This window comes from Sminthopsis crassicaudata, chromosome 2 (genome assembly GCF_048593235.1).
Source record: "Sminthopsis crassicaudata isolate SCR6 chromosome 2, ASM4859323v1, whole genome shotgun sequence".
Taxonomy (NCBI): Eukaryota; Metazoa; Chordata; class Mammalia; order Dasyuromorphia; family Dasyuridae; genus Sminthopsis; species Sminthopsis crassicaudata.
The window spans coordinates 33125740-33141858 of NC_133618.1; the positions used below are offsets into that span (position 1 = coordinate 33125740).

A 16119-nucleotide genomic window follows, 5' to 3' on the forward strand; every position below is an offset into this window, starting at 1 on the left:
ATCAGGACAGAGGTTCACTTCCAATCTGTATCACTCATCAGAGCCAAACTGGATTCTGGGAAGCAGGTGATACTCCCTGCTCCCATTAAGTGTTCCTGGTAGCCAGATTTTTGTGCCTATTGGGGGGAGTAGGGGGTAAGAAGGGGAGACACAAATACACTGTAGAAAAACCAAGGACCCATTTCTCAGATTGTAGCCTAGCCCAGATACTGGGAAGAATGCTTAATAGCTAAGAGATCTTTTCCTTTGGTACCTTTATTCAAAGAATCTCCAACATACTTTATACATTTAGAGGTGGGAGGTTCAGATGGCAGTCAGGGAGGGGAAGGACAAGGGGATCTCTGGGTTCCATCTGGGCAATAGTTTGGGTTCTTGTTTTAAAGAAGAGGGAAGATGAAGGAGCATTAAGTCTCCAATTGGGTAATTATTGCTTATTCAGCCCCTCCTTTTGTTACTTGGAGAGTGCCGAGTCAGTTGGGAGAGTCTGTAATCTCATTTTCAGTTCTCCTCAAACCTCATCATCTCAGAAGCATCTTGACTCCACCGAGATTCTCGTTCTGATGGGCTGGGTCTGGTAGACTTCCTTGGAAAAGGAGGAAGCCTGTAGGGGCATTCTGGAGCCTCACAGATCTTGGGGTTTTACTGTACATCCTCTCCTTAGGGCTCTTGTGGATAATTGTTTAAAAGTGGTCAAAATGAGAAAACTTACAGCTGTTTAGGCTGAGGTGGTACGAGGCCCTGGATGTGGGGAGAAGCTCTAGGGTTCTACCTGAGACAGTATCATGGAAATCAAAGGAGGCAAATGGAAGGAAATAGGGCTGAGAAAATGCTCCAGAAGCTCTGAAGTTTGGTAAGGAGAAACACTTTCCCAAACACAAAAAGCACAAATTTGGAAGAAAGAGGAGGACATGAACCTCCCATGAAAATGGAGTCCATTGATTGGCACAATCAGGGCTAAGGGGATCAACCCCTGTGGGTGGGGAAAAGCTCTTCAGGGCGCTCACTGATTGGGGGGCTGCACATCTCATAATTCCAGCTAGCAGGACACAAGGCCAGAGAAACCCTTTTCTGCAACTCCCAGGCAGCTGTGGTCTGTGTAGAGATGGCAGAGGACACAGCAAAGGAGATGCCAGGGGCTAACTTGGCAGCGGACACTTCTCCCAAAGCTCCAGCAGCTGAGTGGGGAGGCCAGATCGGGCCTGGAATCCCCAGGATAAAGGGGACAGGGTAACCTCCAGCTCTGACAATACAAGCCAAGACAGTCCAGTCCCAGGAAAGTCTGCGGCCCTCAGGGCCGGCTCTTTCTCTTTGCCATCTCTTCCTGGATTCGAATCTTGAGGGCCTCTCGCATGGGTGCATCCAGGGGTGTGTGAGCTGAGACCTTCTCACTCACCCTTCCTGGGTCATCATCCTGAGTAGAAGAGGCAAATCACTTCTTTTTGAGTGTGCAGAGAGAGCAGAGCATTATGGGGCAGGGGCCTAGCACATATTTACTTGTCCCTTCCCCAGATCCTATATACATGTTTCCAGTGACTCCTGGGTCCCATTCTGAGTTATCCCCTATGGGTGACAGAGGGCATCCTTCCTTCGTTTTTCTGCCCAGGAAACCCAGGTTTCCTACCTCCTCCCCTTCCCAGCAATGCCCTTCCCATGCTGTACCTGATATACAATGACAGATGTAACTTCCCCGCTGTCTGCTTCGTATTCCAGGCAGAAAAGCTGAAGGCTGGGGGGTTCTGGGTCTGAGCTGCCGCTACAGCTGCTCTCACTGGACTCCTCATATTCTAGGCTGCATGCAGGGAAGTTTGTATCTGGTACAAGAGAAATCAGTAATGAGAGGGGAAAGGGGGAAGGGCTAGAATGACTATGGCCAAGGAGACAAGTAGGGGAATGTCCCAGGAAGCATCCTTCCTCACCTGCCCCGAGAACAGTCCAGAGGTGGGTAGATCTATACCATTCTGAGCCAACCTGATGACTAGTATCCCTACAAAGCTAGGGAGGGACAGACACAGGGGAGTCTGGGTAACTGTTACTAATCTGTTGACTGATACTGTATAAATCCTTCTCTTTGCCTTTCTTCAAGTCTGTTTCTTCCTATGTAACAATAATAGTATATATTTATGTAGCTATTTGTGTAACTGATACATAGTGTTAGATTGTAAAAAGCTCTATTTGATACTTATATCCTTTTGACAAATAAAGACTCAGAGATATTGACATAGCCAATAATTATTAGAGCAAATGCAAGGCCTTGATTTGAAACCATGTCAGTTGCTCCCGAGTTCTGGTTTACGGTCAAGAAAATAATTTCCACGTTTAGAGGAATTTCATATGTCTACTCTATTTCAGATTGCTTGCTGTCTTGGAGAGGGGGAGATAGGGAGAAAAATTTGGAACACAAGGTCTTGCAAAAGTGAATGTTGAAAATTACCTTTGGAGAAAATTTTTTTTGAGGCTGGGGTTAAGTGACTTGCCCAGGGTCACACAGCTAGGAAGTGTTAAGTGTCTGAGACCAGATTTGAACTCTGGTCCTCCTGAATTCAAGGCTGGTGCTCTAACCACTGCGCCACCTAGCTGCCCCCCCTTTTTTTTTTTTAAAAGAAGAAAATAATTTCCTCAGTCATCAAGGAAGGAATATACTAGTTTTGAGGTCAGAGGTCTTGGATGCACATCACACCCATCCTTATGAATTGTGTGGCATAGGTCAAGTCACCCTTCCTGTAAAATCCCTTCCATTTCTAGAGCTAGGATCCTTTCAAATCAATATAATAACAACAACAATAATAATAAACATCTACTGGCACCTTTTGAAGTGCATCATTATCTCTTTCTATCCTTACAACTGCCCTGGGAGACCACCCATGAGTAAACAGATGAGTAAACAGAAGTAGAACCTGCAAATCTAGCTTCCAGGCTTCTCTCACTTCCCAGGCATGAAACCTTGGGAGTCGTTGAACCTTTTGGACCATGAGGAATAGAAGGCTGAACTTCACGGCTTTCCATGCCCTGGACCCCCACTACCATCCCCATTTTTTGCAGGATCCCCCAACTCTGAAGTGACAATAGCAACCCATTTCTCCCCGGCTCTAGCCAGGATCTCATTCCATTGTGTCCTGTCCTGCGTCCTGATCTTAAATACAGAGATCCAGGGACTTGCCCAGCGACCCCAGCTAGCTAGGGACTCCGGTGGCCAGGTCCCCTCGAACTCTCTCTCTCACCCCGGCTCCCAGTAGAAGCCCCCGGCCGGCTCAGTCTCAGTTCTCCTCGTCGTCGGGGTAAGTACACCTGCTGGTCGGGCTTTCGGGGTCTTGTAGGGCCGGGGGTGAGCCGCCTCCGCACCTTCTCCTTGGCAGCCTGCTTCATCTTCTTGTCGTAATTATCTCTGCGAGGGGGATTGAGAGGGATGAGAGGAGAGGTCAGGGAACAAGGGGCCCAAGGAAGGAGGCTTCTCAAGTTAGGGGGCAAGAAGAAGGGAAAGGATGGAGGGGGGGACCTATGTGACAGGTCGACACTAGAGGGATAGAAAGAACCTTGGAGGAGGGAATGGGGAAGGGGCCTGAGAGCAGAGGTGAGGGCAGGGGTAGGGCTTCAGGGAGAGTGGAGGGACGGGGACAGGAACCCAGGGGCTGGCAGCAGAGGGAATGAGCCGGGGTAGGGGAGCAGAGGGCAGGGATCCAGACTTTCAAAGGTTAGGGGCAGATCAAGGGGAGGTCAGCTGCAGGAATACAGGCAGGGACCCAGAGGGAGCAGGGAAGGGTCAGGGCGAGAGGCCGTGGTTTAGGACAGGGGGCAGGGACCCAGGACCAGGGGAAAGTAGAATCGCGACCCCAGTGAGGTAGGGCGGGGAAGAGGTCGAAAGGCTGAGAAGGACCCGGGGGTACCAGGAGGGGGGGGGGAGGAGAGAGGTAAAAACTGGGTCAAGGACCCCGGGGAGGGAGCAGGGAAGGGACCAGGGACGAGACCGGGGCTGGGACCCAGGGGTTCTAGAGTCGGGGGAGCGGAGACAGGACCCGGGGGCTGTGGGGAGAGTGGGGGAGGGGTAGAACCCGGGACAGGGTCCGGGCCCCGCCGCACCGGGCGATCTGGTTCCGCCGGATGTGGTGCACGAAGCCGTGGCTCATATCCAAACGTCCCCCCGGTTTGCAGCAGCAGCGCCGGCCCGTCCCCGGCTCCGCTTCCATTGAGACGCTCCGGGAGCTCGGAAAAAAAAAAAAAAAGCCAACGCCGCCCCCGCCGTAGGAGCAACCGTCACTGGCGGCCGCGTTCCCTTCCCCCGGCCCCCCTCCCCGTCCCGGCTGGCCCCGCCCCCGCGCGCGGCCCCGCCCCCTCCCCATTCCCATTGGCCCTTCTTCTCTCCGCCTCCCCAGCTTGGTCCGGCCCCTTCTCCCCGTGCGCGGGGCTGGGCCCGCCCCTTTGAGAGGCGGGCCTCCCACGTTCTTTTCCTTCCGAGAGGAAGTCCTATTTACTTTGTATATACTTTGTGTTTACCCTCTTCTCGGGCGTGCTATATAGTCTCTCCACCTAGTGTGAAATAATGAGTGAATGGGAGAAAAACAGTTATTAAATAACTTCCATGTACCAAACACTGCGGAACAAGGGGCTACATTTAGAAAGGAAATCCCTCAAGAATTCATTAAGTGGCCAGACACTCCAATAAAAGCTCCAAATGAGAAAAGCGAAAACCTCTTCGCCCAAGGAGCTCACTTTCTAATGGGAGAGAGCATGCAAACCCTATCTATATAAAATATACACATTTATGTACATGCATATCTATATGTTACACATATGCGCACGTGTACATATATGTACAAGAGCCTAAGGGCGCAGCTGCAGACTTGCTGGCAAGTTCCAATAGAACTGCAAATTTCCTGAGATCCTCAGGTCAGAGATTGCCCCCTCTGCTCCCTAAGCAGAGTCCCAGCCCTTTAGTTGGTCATTTCTCCATCCCTTCCACTTCCATTCTCACAGGGCCAGCTTTGAACTTAGGGATACAGGATTTCAACTTCCATTCTAACACTCTTAATTCAATTTCCTTTAAGGTACTAGAGAGACAGAGACAGAAAGAAAACAGTGCAAGGATCTTACAATCTATTCATTTTACAAGCAAGAATGTTAAGGCCTAGTCAATAAATCTACAAACATCAATCAGTGCCTACTATAGGTCAGATCAAATCACTCTCTTATTAACTCCCGGTGGCTTCTTATTGCTTTTGGGATGTTTGGCATTCAACTCCCCAGCATATACTCTTTGATTCAGTGCTGAATGCTTCTAAATGTTCTACGAACAGGATCTTCCTTTTTTCAGCTCTCTCCATTTTCTTTGGCTATCCCTTGTGCCTGAAAAGCTCTCCTTTCTCTGTTTTGACCTTCTTGGCTTCCAATAAGTCTCAGATAAAAATTTTACTTTCTGCAAGAAGCCTTTTCTAACTTTTCTGGATTCCGAAGCTTTCCCTCTTTTAATTATTTCCTATTTATCCTATAGATCCCTTGCTTTGTATGTATTTGTTGTCTGTTCCCTTAAGCTGCTTCAGGGGAGGACTGTATTTTGTCTCTATCTCAAGTACTTAGCACAGTACTTGGCACTAGTTTAATGAATACAAGTTTAATGAATTGAACTAAATCATTAGTTTGGGACTGATTTATTGTTTTGAAACATAAGCATAAGTTGTTTGCCGAGAGTCCTCACCTCCTTTTATGAAATGGTCCACTATCCTTATGATCCTTTGTAATTCATTAAGAACATATATTTATAAGGACAGCAGATAGAATGCCCAGATTGAAGTCAGGAAAACTCATCTTCTTGAGTCCCAATTTGTCCTCAATCCCGTCCTAGCTGTGTGATCCTAAACTACTTTACCATGTTTGCCTCAGTTTCCTCATCTGTAAGAGAAGCTGGAGAAGAAAATGGCAAGCTACTCCTGTATCTCTGCCAAGAACTCCCCAAATGAGATCACTATCAGACGAGGCTGAAAACGACTTAATCCAAATCCCTATATCTTTTGTTTTTGATTCAGTGGAGTCTTCAGGCTCTCCTGTGATTAATTGCTGTAGGATGGGTTGGACTCCTATCTTTATTAGTCATAATTCTAGAGATAGAAAAGACTTTAAACACCATTTAGTTCAATCCCCTTGTTTTCCAGAGGGTAAACTGAGACCCGGAGAAGATGAGTCCTGGTGTACCAACAGTAAATGTCAGCATCCTTCCCACGGCATTATGCAGGCTCATGGTCAGACTCAATGCCAAAACTGGGTCGTGGCTGTGCTGTTCTTTTGTGGGGGAACTGTGATTTCACTGGGCTTGGGAACTGCCTGACAATTACTGTCAATTTCGGGTGTTGCATTAAGTAACCGATCATTCACAATCTTTGCTTGTTTCTGTTTCATGTCACATACTAATCTTTATCATTTTCCAAGCGCTCTTGCTCCTACATTTTTTTTTTTGTAATTTTAGATAAGCTAGATATTTTTTTAAAATTCATTTTTCCAAATTATCCCCTCCCTCCCTCCACTCTCTCCCCCCCCCCCATGGCAGGTAATCCCATACATTTTTACATTGTTACAATATAACCTAGATACAATATATATGTGTAAATACCATTTTCTTGTTGCACATTAATTATTAGCTTCCGAAGGTATAAGTAACCTGGGTAGATAGACAATAGTGCTAACAATTTACATTCACTTCCCAGTGTTCCTTCTCTGGGTGTAGTTGTTTCTGTCCATCATTGATCAACTGGAAGTGAGTTGGATCTTCTTTATGATGAAGATTTCCACTTCCATCAGAATACATCCTCATACAGTATTGTTGTTGAAGTGTACAGCGATCTTCTGGTTCTGCTCATTTCACTCAGCATCAGTTGATTTAAGTCTCTCCAAGCCTCTCTGTATTCCTCCTGCTGGTCATTTCTTACAGAGTAATAATATTCCATAACCTTCATATACCACAATTTACCCAACCATTCTCCAATTGATGGACATCCATTCATCTTCCAGTTTCTAGCTACAACAAAAAGTTGCTCCTACATTTTAATACTTTGTCAGTCTGTTGACTTTTTTTTTTTTTTTTTTTGCTGAGGCAATTAGGGTTAAGTGACAGCCAGGACGAGTTAAGTGTCTGAGGCAGGATTTGAACTCAGATCCTCCTGACTTCAGGGCTGGTGCTCTATCCACTGCACCACCCAGCTCCCTCTACATTTGTTCCTTTATTAAAAGTAAATATGTCATATTTGATGGTTCTCAGGGAAAGGGAGGACTGTTACAATGATGACGTAAGAAACACAAAACATCAATAAAATTTATTTAAAAAAAAAACAACTCATGGGCAGCCTCTAAGGGACGCGATAGCACCTTTCCATGGCGTATCAGTCACATAAGAATTTCTCCAGTCCTCTAGGGTCAGTTAAGGGCCATCTGGCCCTTTAAATAAGAAACTCTGAGTGACAAAGATGATTGGTTCATTCTTTCCCTGTCGATTGGGGGCAGGAACCAATAAGAACATTCGGGAGTCACACACGGAAGTCTGGGAAATCGGTTTGTAGACCCGGACTACCGCGCCCGGAGCCCCCAGCAGACGTTGCTGCGGATTGGCTAGAAGTGCGGCGGCTGATTGGCCAGCTGTGGCGCGCAGGCGCGGCAATGCCGGGGTGGCCCTCTGCGCTTGCGCGGAGGGACAGCGCGCGTAGCGGGGCCGGTGGCCGACGGGGATGTCTAGCCGTACGAAAAGGGAGACGCGGAGCTCCGCCCGGGGCAAGCGGGATGCGGAGTCCCGAAGCAGCTCGAGTCGGTCGAAGCGGGAGCGGGATTCGGAGGGCTCGGGTTCTCGGGGGAGTCCGGTACGCGTAAAGCGGGAACGGAACTCGGAGCCGTCGGCGCGAGATTACTCGAGCGGGAGCGTGCCCGCGCTCGTGCCCGCGCCGCTGCTACCGGGAACGCGCGTGAAGCGGGAGCGCGAGGCCGACGAGGACTCTGAGCCGGAGCGGGAGGTGCGAGGTGCGCGGGGTCGGGACCGGGGAGACCCTCTTTCCCCTTTCTCTCCCCTTCCCCTTCCCGCCAACCCGAAGACCGCCCTTCATTCCCCTTCTGTGTCCCGGTGTGGAAAATGAGGCCCCAGAGCCCGAGCTCTGCCCTGTTAGGCACGAGACCGAGGCCGGCCTCCCCTCAGGGAGCTTCCCTAACCGTGGGGGAAGGTAACCACGGACGGCTACGATTGCAAATTAAACCCAAAGTGATTTCTTAGCGCAGGAGGGCGCTGTCACAGGGGACGGAGGCTTCCTGGCGGTGCCCGAGGGTGCCTGCCTTCCCTGCCTTCCCGCTAACCTGTCCAGAGCTCCGACGCTGGGGCGTTTTATCTTTGGTGACTTTTTTCCACTTCTACTTTAGCCTAATCTGCTTCGTGCTGGCCCTGGGGGCCTTCCGAGAAAATGTGGGTCCAGGGAATTCAACTTCCAAAAAGTGTCACAACACAAGCTCCCTGAGGAAGGTCATCGTCCCCTTAAAAACTGGTCGAGTACCCAGCTCCTCACTCTCAACCCTTACAGGTCCTGGCTGGGAGCCCGCCTGGTTTTACTCTCCCTTTTACAGAAGGGGAAACTGAGGGTTGGGGAGTAAGTGCATGCTGTACTCAGGGGTCCTCACACTTTTTAAACAGGGGCCAGTTCTCTGTCCCTCAGACTGTGGGAGGGCCGGACTAGAGTAAAAACAAAGGCTCACACTCTGTCCCACCCCTCAGCCCATGCCATGACCCTGCATAAACGTCCTCTGTGGGCCGCATCTGGTAGTCGGAGACACTCAGTAAGCCTCATGGCGAGGACTTGGACGGCGGAGCTTATGATTCTAGAGCCAGAGTTCTCTCTGCTTTGTGGCACTGCCTAAGGCAGTCCTTTTTGGGAGTAACGATATGGTAACTTTTCCTTGAAGGACTGAAAGATGTTTTCCCAGGAGGGAGCTAGTAGTACAGTTATCCCTGATTTAATTCAGCTCAATCATACATTTATTAAGCACACAATTATTAAGCTGGACACTACTCCGGCCTCTCGGGATCAAAGACAAAAATGAAAATTCCTTGCCTTCTTTTAAGGAGATTTAACATACAGAAAGTGTAACACTTATACATACACATGTACACCTTGCAGGGTGGGAAAGGGCTCAGCTTATCTTTGCTGTGAGCAGGCAGCACTGTTGCTGAACCTCGAAGGAGGCTAGGGAGTCTCTGGGCCGTTAGGTGACACAATGGATGAGCCCAGGCCTGGAGTTAGGAAACTCACATTGTGATAAATCAGTTTCCTTATCTGTAAAATGAATTACAGAAGGAAGTGGAAAAACATTTCAGTCTTTGCCAAGAAAACCCAAATGGGGTCAGGAAGAGTCTGGTGCAACTGAACAGCAGGGATTCCATGGAGGAAGAAGCATGCAGATGAGAAGGATTGCCTTTGGCAGCACATGGAAATGGGAGGAAGATTATCCTATATAAGAACAGCAGACAAGGCAGTTTAGCTGGAGTATCTAATGAACTTTATATAGAGGCAAACTGAAGAATCTGGCTTCACTCTCCAGAGGGAGGATGTCCCAGGGAATGACAGTTGCAATTAATAGTAATAGAATCTCTAGTTTCTGGGGGAGAACCTGGTGGTGCAGGCAGTGTATAGCTCTCTGTTCTTTTTATAACATCATACACAGTTTTTGCTTTTCCTCTTCCCCAATGATTACTCAGGCTTGCTCTTCTGCTGGGAATTCCTGACCAATCATAGGAATTAGAACTGGAAAGAGATCTTAAAGATCCTCTGGTTTGCCAGTCTTGTTTCCCTGACAAGATATCTCTCATCCCCATTCCTTTTGGAGAATCCCTTTGGATTTATTTGTAAAGGCCCTATCAGGCTTTGGGGTCTGGGAGCTGTCCAGATATGATGTACCAACTCAGCTAGAAGGAAACTTAGAGGTCAGGGTCAAATTAACAGGCTAAGTAAATGCTTGCTCCCACATGGAGATGTGTGGAAGAGTTGTAATGGTTGTTTGGTGCCTGAAGGGGTGCCTGTCAGATGGGAGGGCAACATATTCTGCTTGGCCCTAAACAGCAGAATATGATGCTCTGGTAAGAATTGGAAAGAGAAAATTTAGGTTTGATTGAATGCTCTTCTCAGCTATTATAATTACCTGTATATGTTTATTTTACCTTTACCCAAGAAAGAAAGGGCATAGAAAATATTCCTCATTTAAAATTGTGCCTTTCGTTGTACGCGTTAGGGTTATGTCATTGACCCTGTTCTGGGTTGACATTTTTGTCAAGACCGCATAGAATGATATGGAAGACATACTTATCAGGTTTCCATATTAGAGAGATAGCTAATATGATGAGTGACAGAATCAAAAGATCCAAAAGGAACTTCATAGTGTGAGAAATGATTATTTCTCTCATATTAACAACTGTTTAATCAGAACCAAGATTTTTCTCCTTTTCCACTTCCTCATCTAGAAATCAACCAGCATGGGAAATCTTTCTAAAAGACAGATTTCCAGCCAGCATGGCTGAGATTTGATCTAAGACAATAAAAGAAATCCTGAGTTTGGGCTGCTCATTGTGTTTGCTCAGACAGGTCTAGGAAAATGTGGATTCCCTCCTTTTGTCAGACAGGTAACATGGAAATTGATGGGGAAATTGATACATCTCTTTGATAAAGACTTGTGTGATCCAAGTTGGGTACCTCAGGCTCTCATTCTCATTAATTATTAACCAGAGTTAATTGTCACCCTCAGGAACTCCTGTTTTTCCAAGAGCAGATACATTAGGCCACCCCATGAGGAGTCTTTGGTCTAAGAGGCCAAATTACCATCCTTTTATTAATAAACATGCCCTGGCCTTATTAATAAAATGACTATATTGCCCCAAAATTATGTTTCTCAAGCCTTTTTAACTTTAATGGAATAATGGTCCCAAACCAACACTCTCCCCCACCTTCTTGTCTTTTCACCAACTATCTGGCTTGGCTGAGAAATAATGCCTCCTCGCTTTCACCTCTAGCTTCATTCAGAAACTGTCTTTTGATTCTCCCCTACTTGTTAGCTTTTCCATCTCCAGTTTTTTACATTTGTTTTGTACATGTTTTAATTATGCATACGTGTTGTTTACTTTAATGGAACATACGTTCCTCAAGAGCAGAGATTTTTCATTTTGTCTGTTTCCGGCACCCAGCAGTGCCAGCTACATAAAAGGCACTTAATACCTGCATTTTGAATGAATGCATCCTGTAGACTTGTGCAACCATATATAAAAGCTGTTTAGCCTGACATTCCAAATCCCTTCCCTTCTTCTTCTCCTCCCCTCCCCCCTTTTTTTGTTTAGCTCTGTAACAACTTCTGAGGTTGACAGGGTTTACTTGTAGGTTTTTTCTTAGCTTTCTACTTTTCTTGGTCCCATATTTAACCTCATCTTAGATCCTATGGTAATTGAGGTATATGTTTGAATAGTTTAAAATTTAATAATAGGCAGTTAATCATGACTTTATTAAAAATTTAGTTTCAAATAGTTAATTATACTGGGGAAGGAGAAATTTACATTCTCAATATCTTTATATTCATAATGTCTATATCTCTTCTCATCTCGATATTAAATCTCTTAATCTTATAGAATTAAGTATTAAAATTATTAGATACATAATTTAGTAATAGTGGACTTAGTAGTTAGATATAATTATTCACAATATTTTAACTGCAAAAGAATCATTTTAAACACCACTGAAACAGCAAATGACTGCATTTTTGCAAATATTCTACCATTCAGTTCACTTAAGATACTGATTAGATTTTTAAGCATCCTTTTTATTGTTATGAGTTAAATTAATTTTGTCTGCCCAATTTTTAGCTATTATAATCTCTCCAAAATGCATTGTAAATAGTTAGTTCTTCACAGACTCTTAAAATTCTATTTCTTCATTATCCAACATTTAAAACATTTCTAACAGGAAGGCAGTTTCTCCTCTCTTCTCTGTCTTCAGAGATTCCTCATTGACCCAAAGTTCAGCCAACACACTCTCACTCCATAGGGAGGATGTCCCAGGGAATGACAGTTGCAATTAATAGTAATAGAATCTCTAGTTTCTGGGGGAGAACCTGGTGGTGCAGGCAGTGTATAGCTCTCTGTCCTCCTTTTTATAACATCATACAGAGTTTTTGCTTTTCCTCTTCCCCCATGATTACTCAGGCTTGCTCTTTTGCTGGGAATTCCTGACCAATCATAGGAATTAGAGCTGGAAAGAGATCTTAGAGATCCTCTGGTTTGCCAGTCTTGTTTCCCTGACAAGACATCTCTCATCCCCATTCCCTTTGGAGAGGAAATATGCTGGGTTAGGAATTGGAAACATCCTGGCTCTTTGGGCTTATTTCCTCTCTTGACTCTGGACAGATCACAAAACTTCTTGGGACGTCAATTTTCTCATCTATAAAATGAGCAGATTGGATTTGCAGTTGAATGAAAGTTTATCTAGTAATCCTGCAATCTCCAATGTCTCTTCTATGTAGTCTTCTCTAATTGCTAGAATTAGTCTCTTACTCTGAGCATCTTTAGCAACATGTAGTAACAAGTTGAACTCCATGCAAAGTTCTGTATTAGGGATTATATGGAATTCTGTGATGTTTCTACTCTCAAGGACCTTGCAGTACTGACTTGTGTGATGATAATTTGGCTTTAAATTATTATTGATGGGAAGGGATTTCATCTCTAATCCCAGTTTTTTTACACATACTTGATTAGTGAGTTTTTGTTACATTAATTTTTGTGGGATGCTTTTGACTCATTCCCTTTTATTTATTTCAGTATTTATCAGGGCCTCATGATAGATGCAAAGATGAGGAGATCACTGGGCTTGAGGACCTCTCTGCCATCATTAGCAGTTGAGTGTCACCATGGAAAGAGCACTAGGCTTAGAATCCAGAAGACCTGAATTCAAATGCAGCCTTATACATTTTGTGTGACTGGGCAAGTCATTTCTTCCTTAGTATTCCACTATAAGATAAAGATGATAATAGCATCAACCTCCCCATGTTGTTGTGAGGGTTAAAAAGAGATTATTTGTCAAGTGCTCTATAATGCTGCTGCTGCTCTAAAGGCAAACAGAAGGAAAGGTGTGGATAAAATGTTCAGCCTGGAGTTGGGAAGTCCTGAGTATGAATTCTACTTCAGACACCTGGGCAAGTCTCCTAATTTCTACCTGTCTCAATTTCTTCAATTATAAAATGGGGACATAACAGCATCATAACAGTCTCCCATGATAGTCCTGGGGATCCAATGAGAATATTGGTGTTTGGCACATAGTAAGTGCTTAATAAATGCTTATTCCTTCTCATTCTGTAGTAATTGCAGTCATAGCATGTAAAGCATTTAAAGGTTGGCAAAAAGCATCATACGGATGTTAACTTGTTTGCTACAATAATCCCTTCGAGAAGGAGCTCAGGTGCTATTACTTTTCTCCTTTTACAGATGAGGAAACTGAGGCTGAGAGGTTAAATGACCTGTCTTGGGTCATAGAGTTAGGGTTGGAATTAAGGTCTTCTAGGCTTCCAGGCCCATGGTGCCACCTTGCTGCCTAGATTAGATTCCATCTCAGAGTCGGAATAGAAGAAGACTATATCTACGTAAGTATGAGAGGGTGTGATCAGGGCCAAGGAAATGTTTGGACAGAATGCTGAAAGAAATTTGGCGAGGGAGAGAACTTTCAGTTGAAGGACAGGGACAGTTTTAATACATAGGAGACACCCAACTTGGGTCTTGTAAAAGAAAAGTTTTCCAGAAAGAGGAGGGAATCCTTTCCAGTTTGGATATATCATAAAACCTGTGAAGGAGAATAAAATGAACTGAAATTGGTAAGCTTAAGTTGGAGTAAGATTTTTGGAGGGCCTTAAATTATAAACTAAAAGTATGCATTTTATCCTAAAGGCCCAGTTAGAATGCCATGAGATGATTATTCCAGCCATCTAGGGAAGAGGTGATGAGGTACTCCTCCCCTTCCCCCTCTCCCCATAACCCCCCATATCCCTATATTTAGGGATATTGCTAGGGGAATTTATGTTCTCATTCTAGGACTGGTCTCTGTTCGGTAATGACTGATTGCTTTCTTGGTAGTGCTCTGTTTTACACCGCCATCGAATTGCGCTCAGGGTTTCTGACTTCCCCCTTCTTTAACTTCCACCTGCCACTGACTTTTGTTGTAATTTTCCATCTTCACTGTCCTTGATTTTCATTTCAGTGCGATATGGACGCTTAGACTCTGAGGATCGAAGGAGCCGCCATTGCCCCTACTTGGATACCATTAATAGGTCAGTGAAGTGTGAAACTTTGAGTTTCTTGGGCAAAAGGGGCATTGTTGGTCAAAAAACAGCATTAGGGCTGGTTTGGAAAAACATAAAAACCATTCCAAAAGCCATTTGGTTTGTACACTTTCCATAGTTAATGAGTAGAGCTGTTCACATTTTACCCTTTTGAGAGCTTTGGGAACCAAATTTATCTCTTTTCCACTTTACAGCCCAGTTTGTACAAGAATGGACATGTGTCTGAACCTGAACATAAATGAAATGGGCTTTTTAGCTTTGGTAGATATGGGGAAGGTGGATGTGTTTGCAAATCCTCATTTTCATGCAAAAACATCATAAGTGTTTCATGGATTTTAGTGATTATAGAAGCTCTTAGTTCTTGTGTTCATCACACAAATTAGAAAATCGTCAAGTACATGAGAATGTTCCCTTGCTTTTCTCCTTTAGGATCTGTTTGCTGTGCCATAAATGCCCCTTTCTCTTTGCTGAGACCTCTTCCCCTTTGGCTTCCATGATACCCTTCTCTCTTCTTCCTTCAAGACCCAACAGAACTGGCATCTTCTCATCCTCCCAGCTGTCAGTGATTTCCCCCAAGGAATCCTCCCATCTTTTTAAAGCTCTGTCTTATTATGCTCTATAATCTTATTTGCACAGCATCAGATATTCCCAGTAGACATATCCTTGAGGGGTAGTCATTGTAACTTCATCTTTGTGTCCCTGGTGCCTAATATGTGGTACCTTTGCATATAGTAGATACTTAATAAATGTTCATCTAGTGAATACTTCATGACATATTATGGTTTTACTTTTAAAATCCCCTTCCCTTTTACCCCAGGTCTATCTTAATTAGGGGTTCAATCAAGCAATAATGAGACCTTATTTCAAATCTTTGGATTGTCAATCTGGAGTTAAAAGGGACCTCAGAAGACATAAAGGGCAGCCCCCTTATTTACAGATTAGGCCCCTGAGGATGAGGAGGAGATGGGACCTTGCATGTTGGCCACACAGCTCATAGAGCCATCATAGATCATGGATCTAGAACTGGAGAGACCCATCTTGTGAAGTCTTCTCATTCTGAAGATGAAGAGACAGACCCGGGAAGACCCTGAGCCATTGGGCAAAGAAGCACATCTAGCTCCTTACAGAACCAGCAGGAGTATAGGAGGGCTGTGGCTGCTAACCCAGCAGATGGGGGGGAGGCGGTCTGAGACAGAGGCTTGGTGTCTGTGTCAGGAGAGAGCCATGGGAGTGGATTTGTGGTCTGGAGCGTGTCCCACACGCCAGGATCAGCACTGAGCCAGCTTTATCGCACTCCTGGAAAGCCTCAGCCTTGGCTTAATAGGGTTTCGTTCCTGTTAATTCTTTTCCTCTTGTTCTTTCAGGAGTGTCCTGGACTTTGACTTTGAAAAACTCTGCTCCATTTCGCTTTCACACATCAATGCGTACGCCTGCCTGGTGTGTGGCAAGTACTTTCAGGGTAAATATGCCTTGTGTGACCTGGAACTCCAAACCTGCCTGGAGTGGAGTGGGGTCAGGTTGGCCTGCCAGGAGGAACCAGGTGTTTTTAGTGGTGTCTTCTAGTACCTTGGGATCAGATAGCTCTGTGGCATGAGGTTTCTGAAGAAAGGAAATAGTTCTGCTGAGAATCCCTTTGCAAAGGAACCTCTGAGCCATTCTAGTGATGAGGTCAAGTCCTTTTGCTTCACAGAAAGTTTATCCCAGCATGCTTCTGAACTGTGCAGATGCTGAGAGAGTTAAAAAAAAAAAAAAAAAAAAAAGGCTTGCTGCCCTCAGAGGGGAGGCAAGGCTTGCCTGTAAGGG

The 16119-nt window shown here is 45.3% G+C and overlaps 2 protein-coding genes across 2 annotated transcripts in view; one reads left to right on the top strand and one right to left on the bottom strand.

Annotated features, from left to right (window-relative positions):
- Positions 1–237: 237 nt before the first annotated feature.
- Positions 238–4303, bottom strand: C2H2orf68 (chromosome 2 C2orf68 homolog). The gene is made up of 4 exons (XM_074285645.1): positions 4075–4303; positions 3219–3382; positions 1660–1811; positions 238–1411 (listed from the first exon to the last, which is right to left on the bottom strand). Exons 1-4 carry the CDS (start codon positions 4179–4181, stop codon positions 1289–1291), a joined length of 546 nt encoding a protein of 181 aa, XP_074141746.1. The 5' UTR covers positions 4182–4303; the 3' UTR covers positions 238–1288.
- Positions 4304–7569: 3266 nt separating this feature from the next.
- USP39 (ubiquitin specific peptidase 39) overlaps positions 7570–16119 on the top strand; it is a 33421-nt gene continuing 24871 nt past the window's right edge. Inside the window, exons 1-3 of the mRNA XM_074285646.1 lie at positions 7570–7989; positions 14235–14304; positions 15681–15775. Of these exons, the coding sequence (XP_074141747.1) occupies positions 7704–7989; positions 14235–14304; positions 15681–15775 (451 nt within the window). The 5' untranslated portion in view covers positions 7570–7703. The remainder of the gene's footprint in view (positions 7990–14234; positions 14305–15680; positions 15776–16119) is intronic.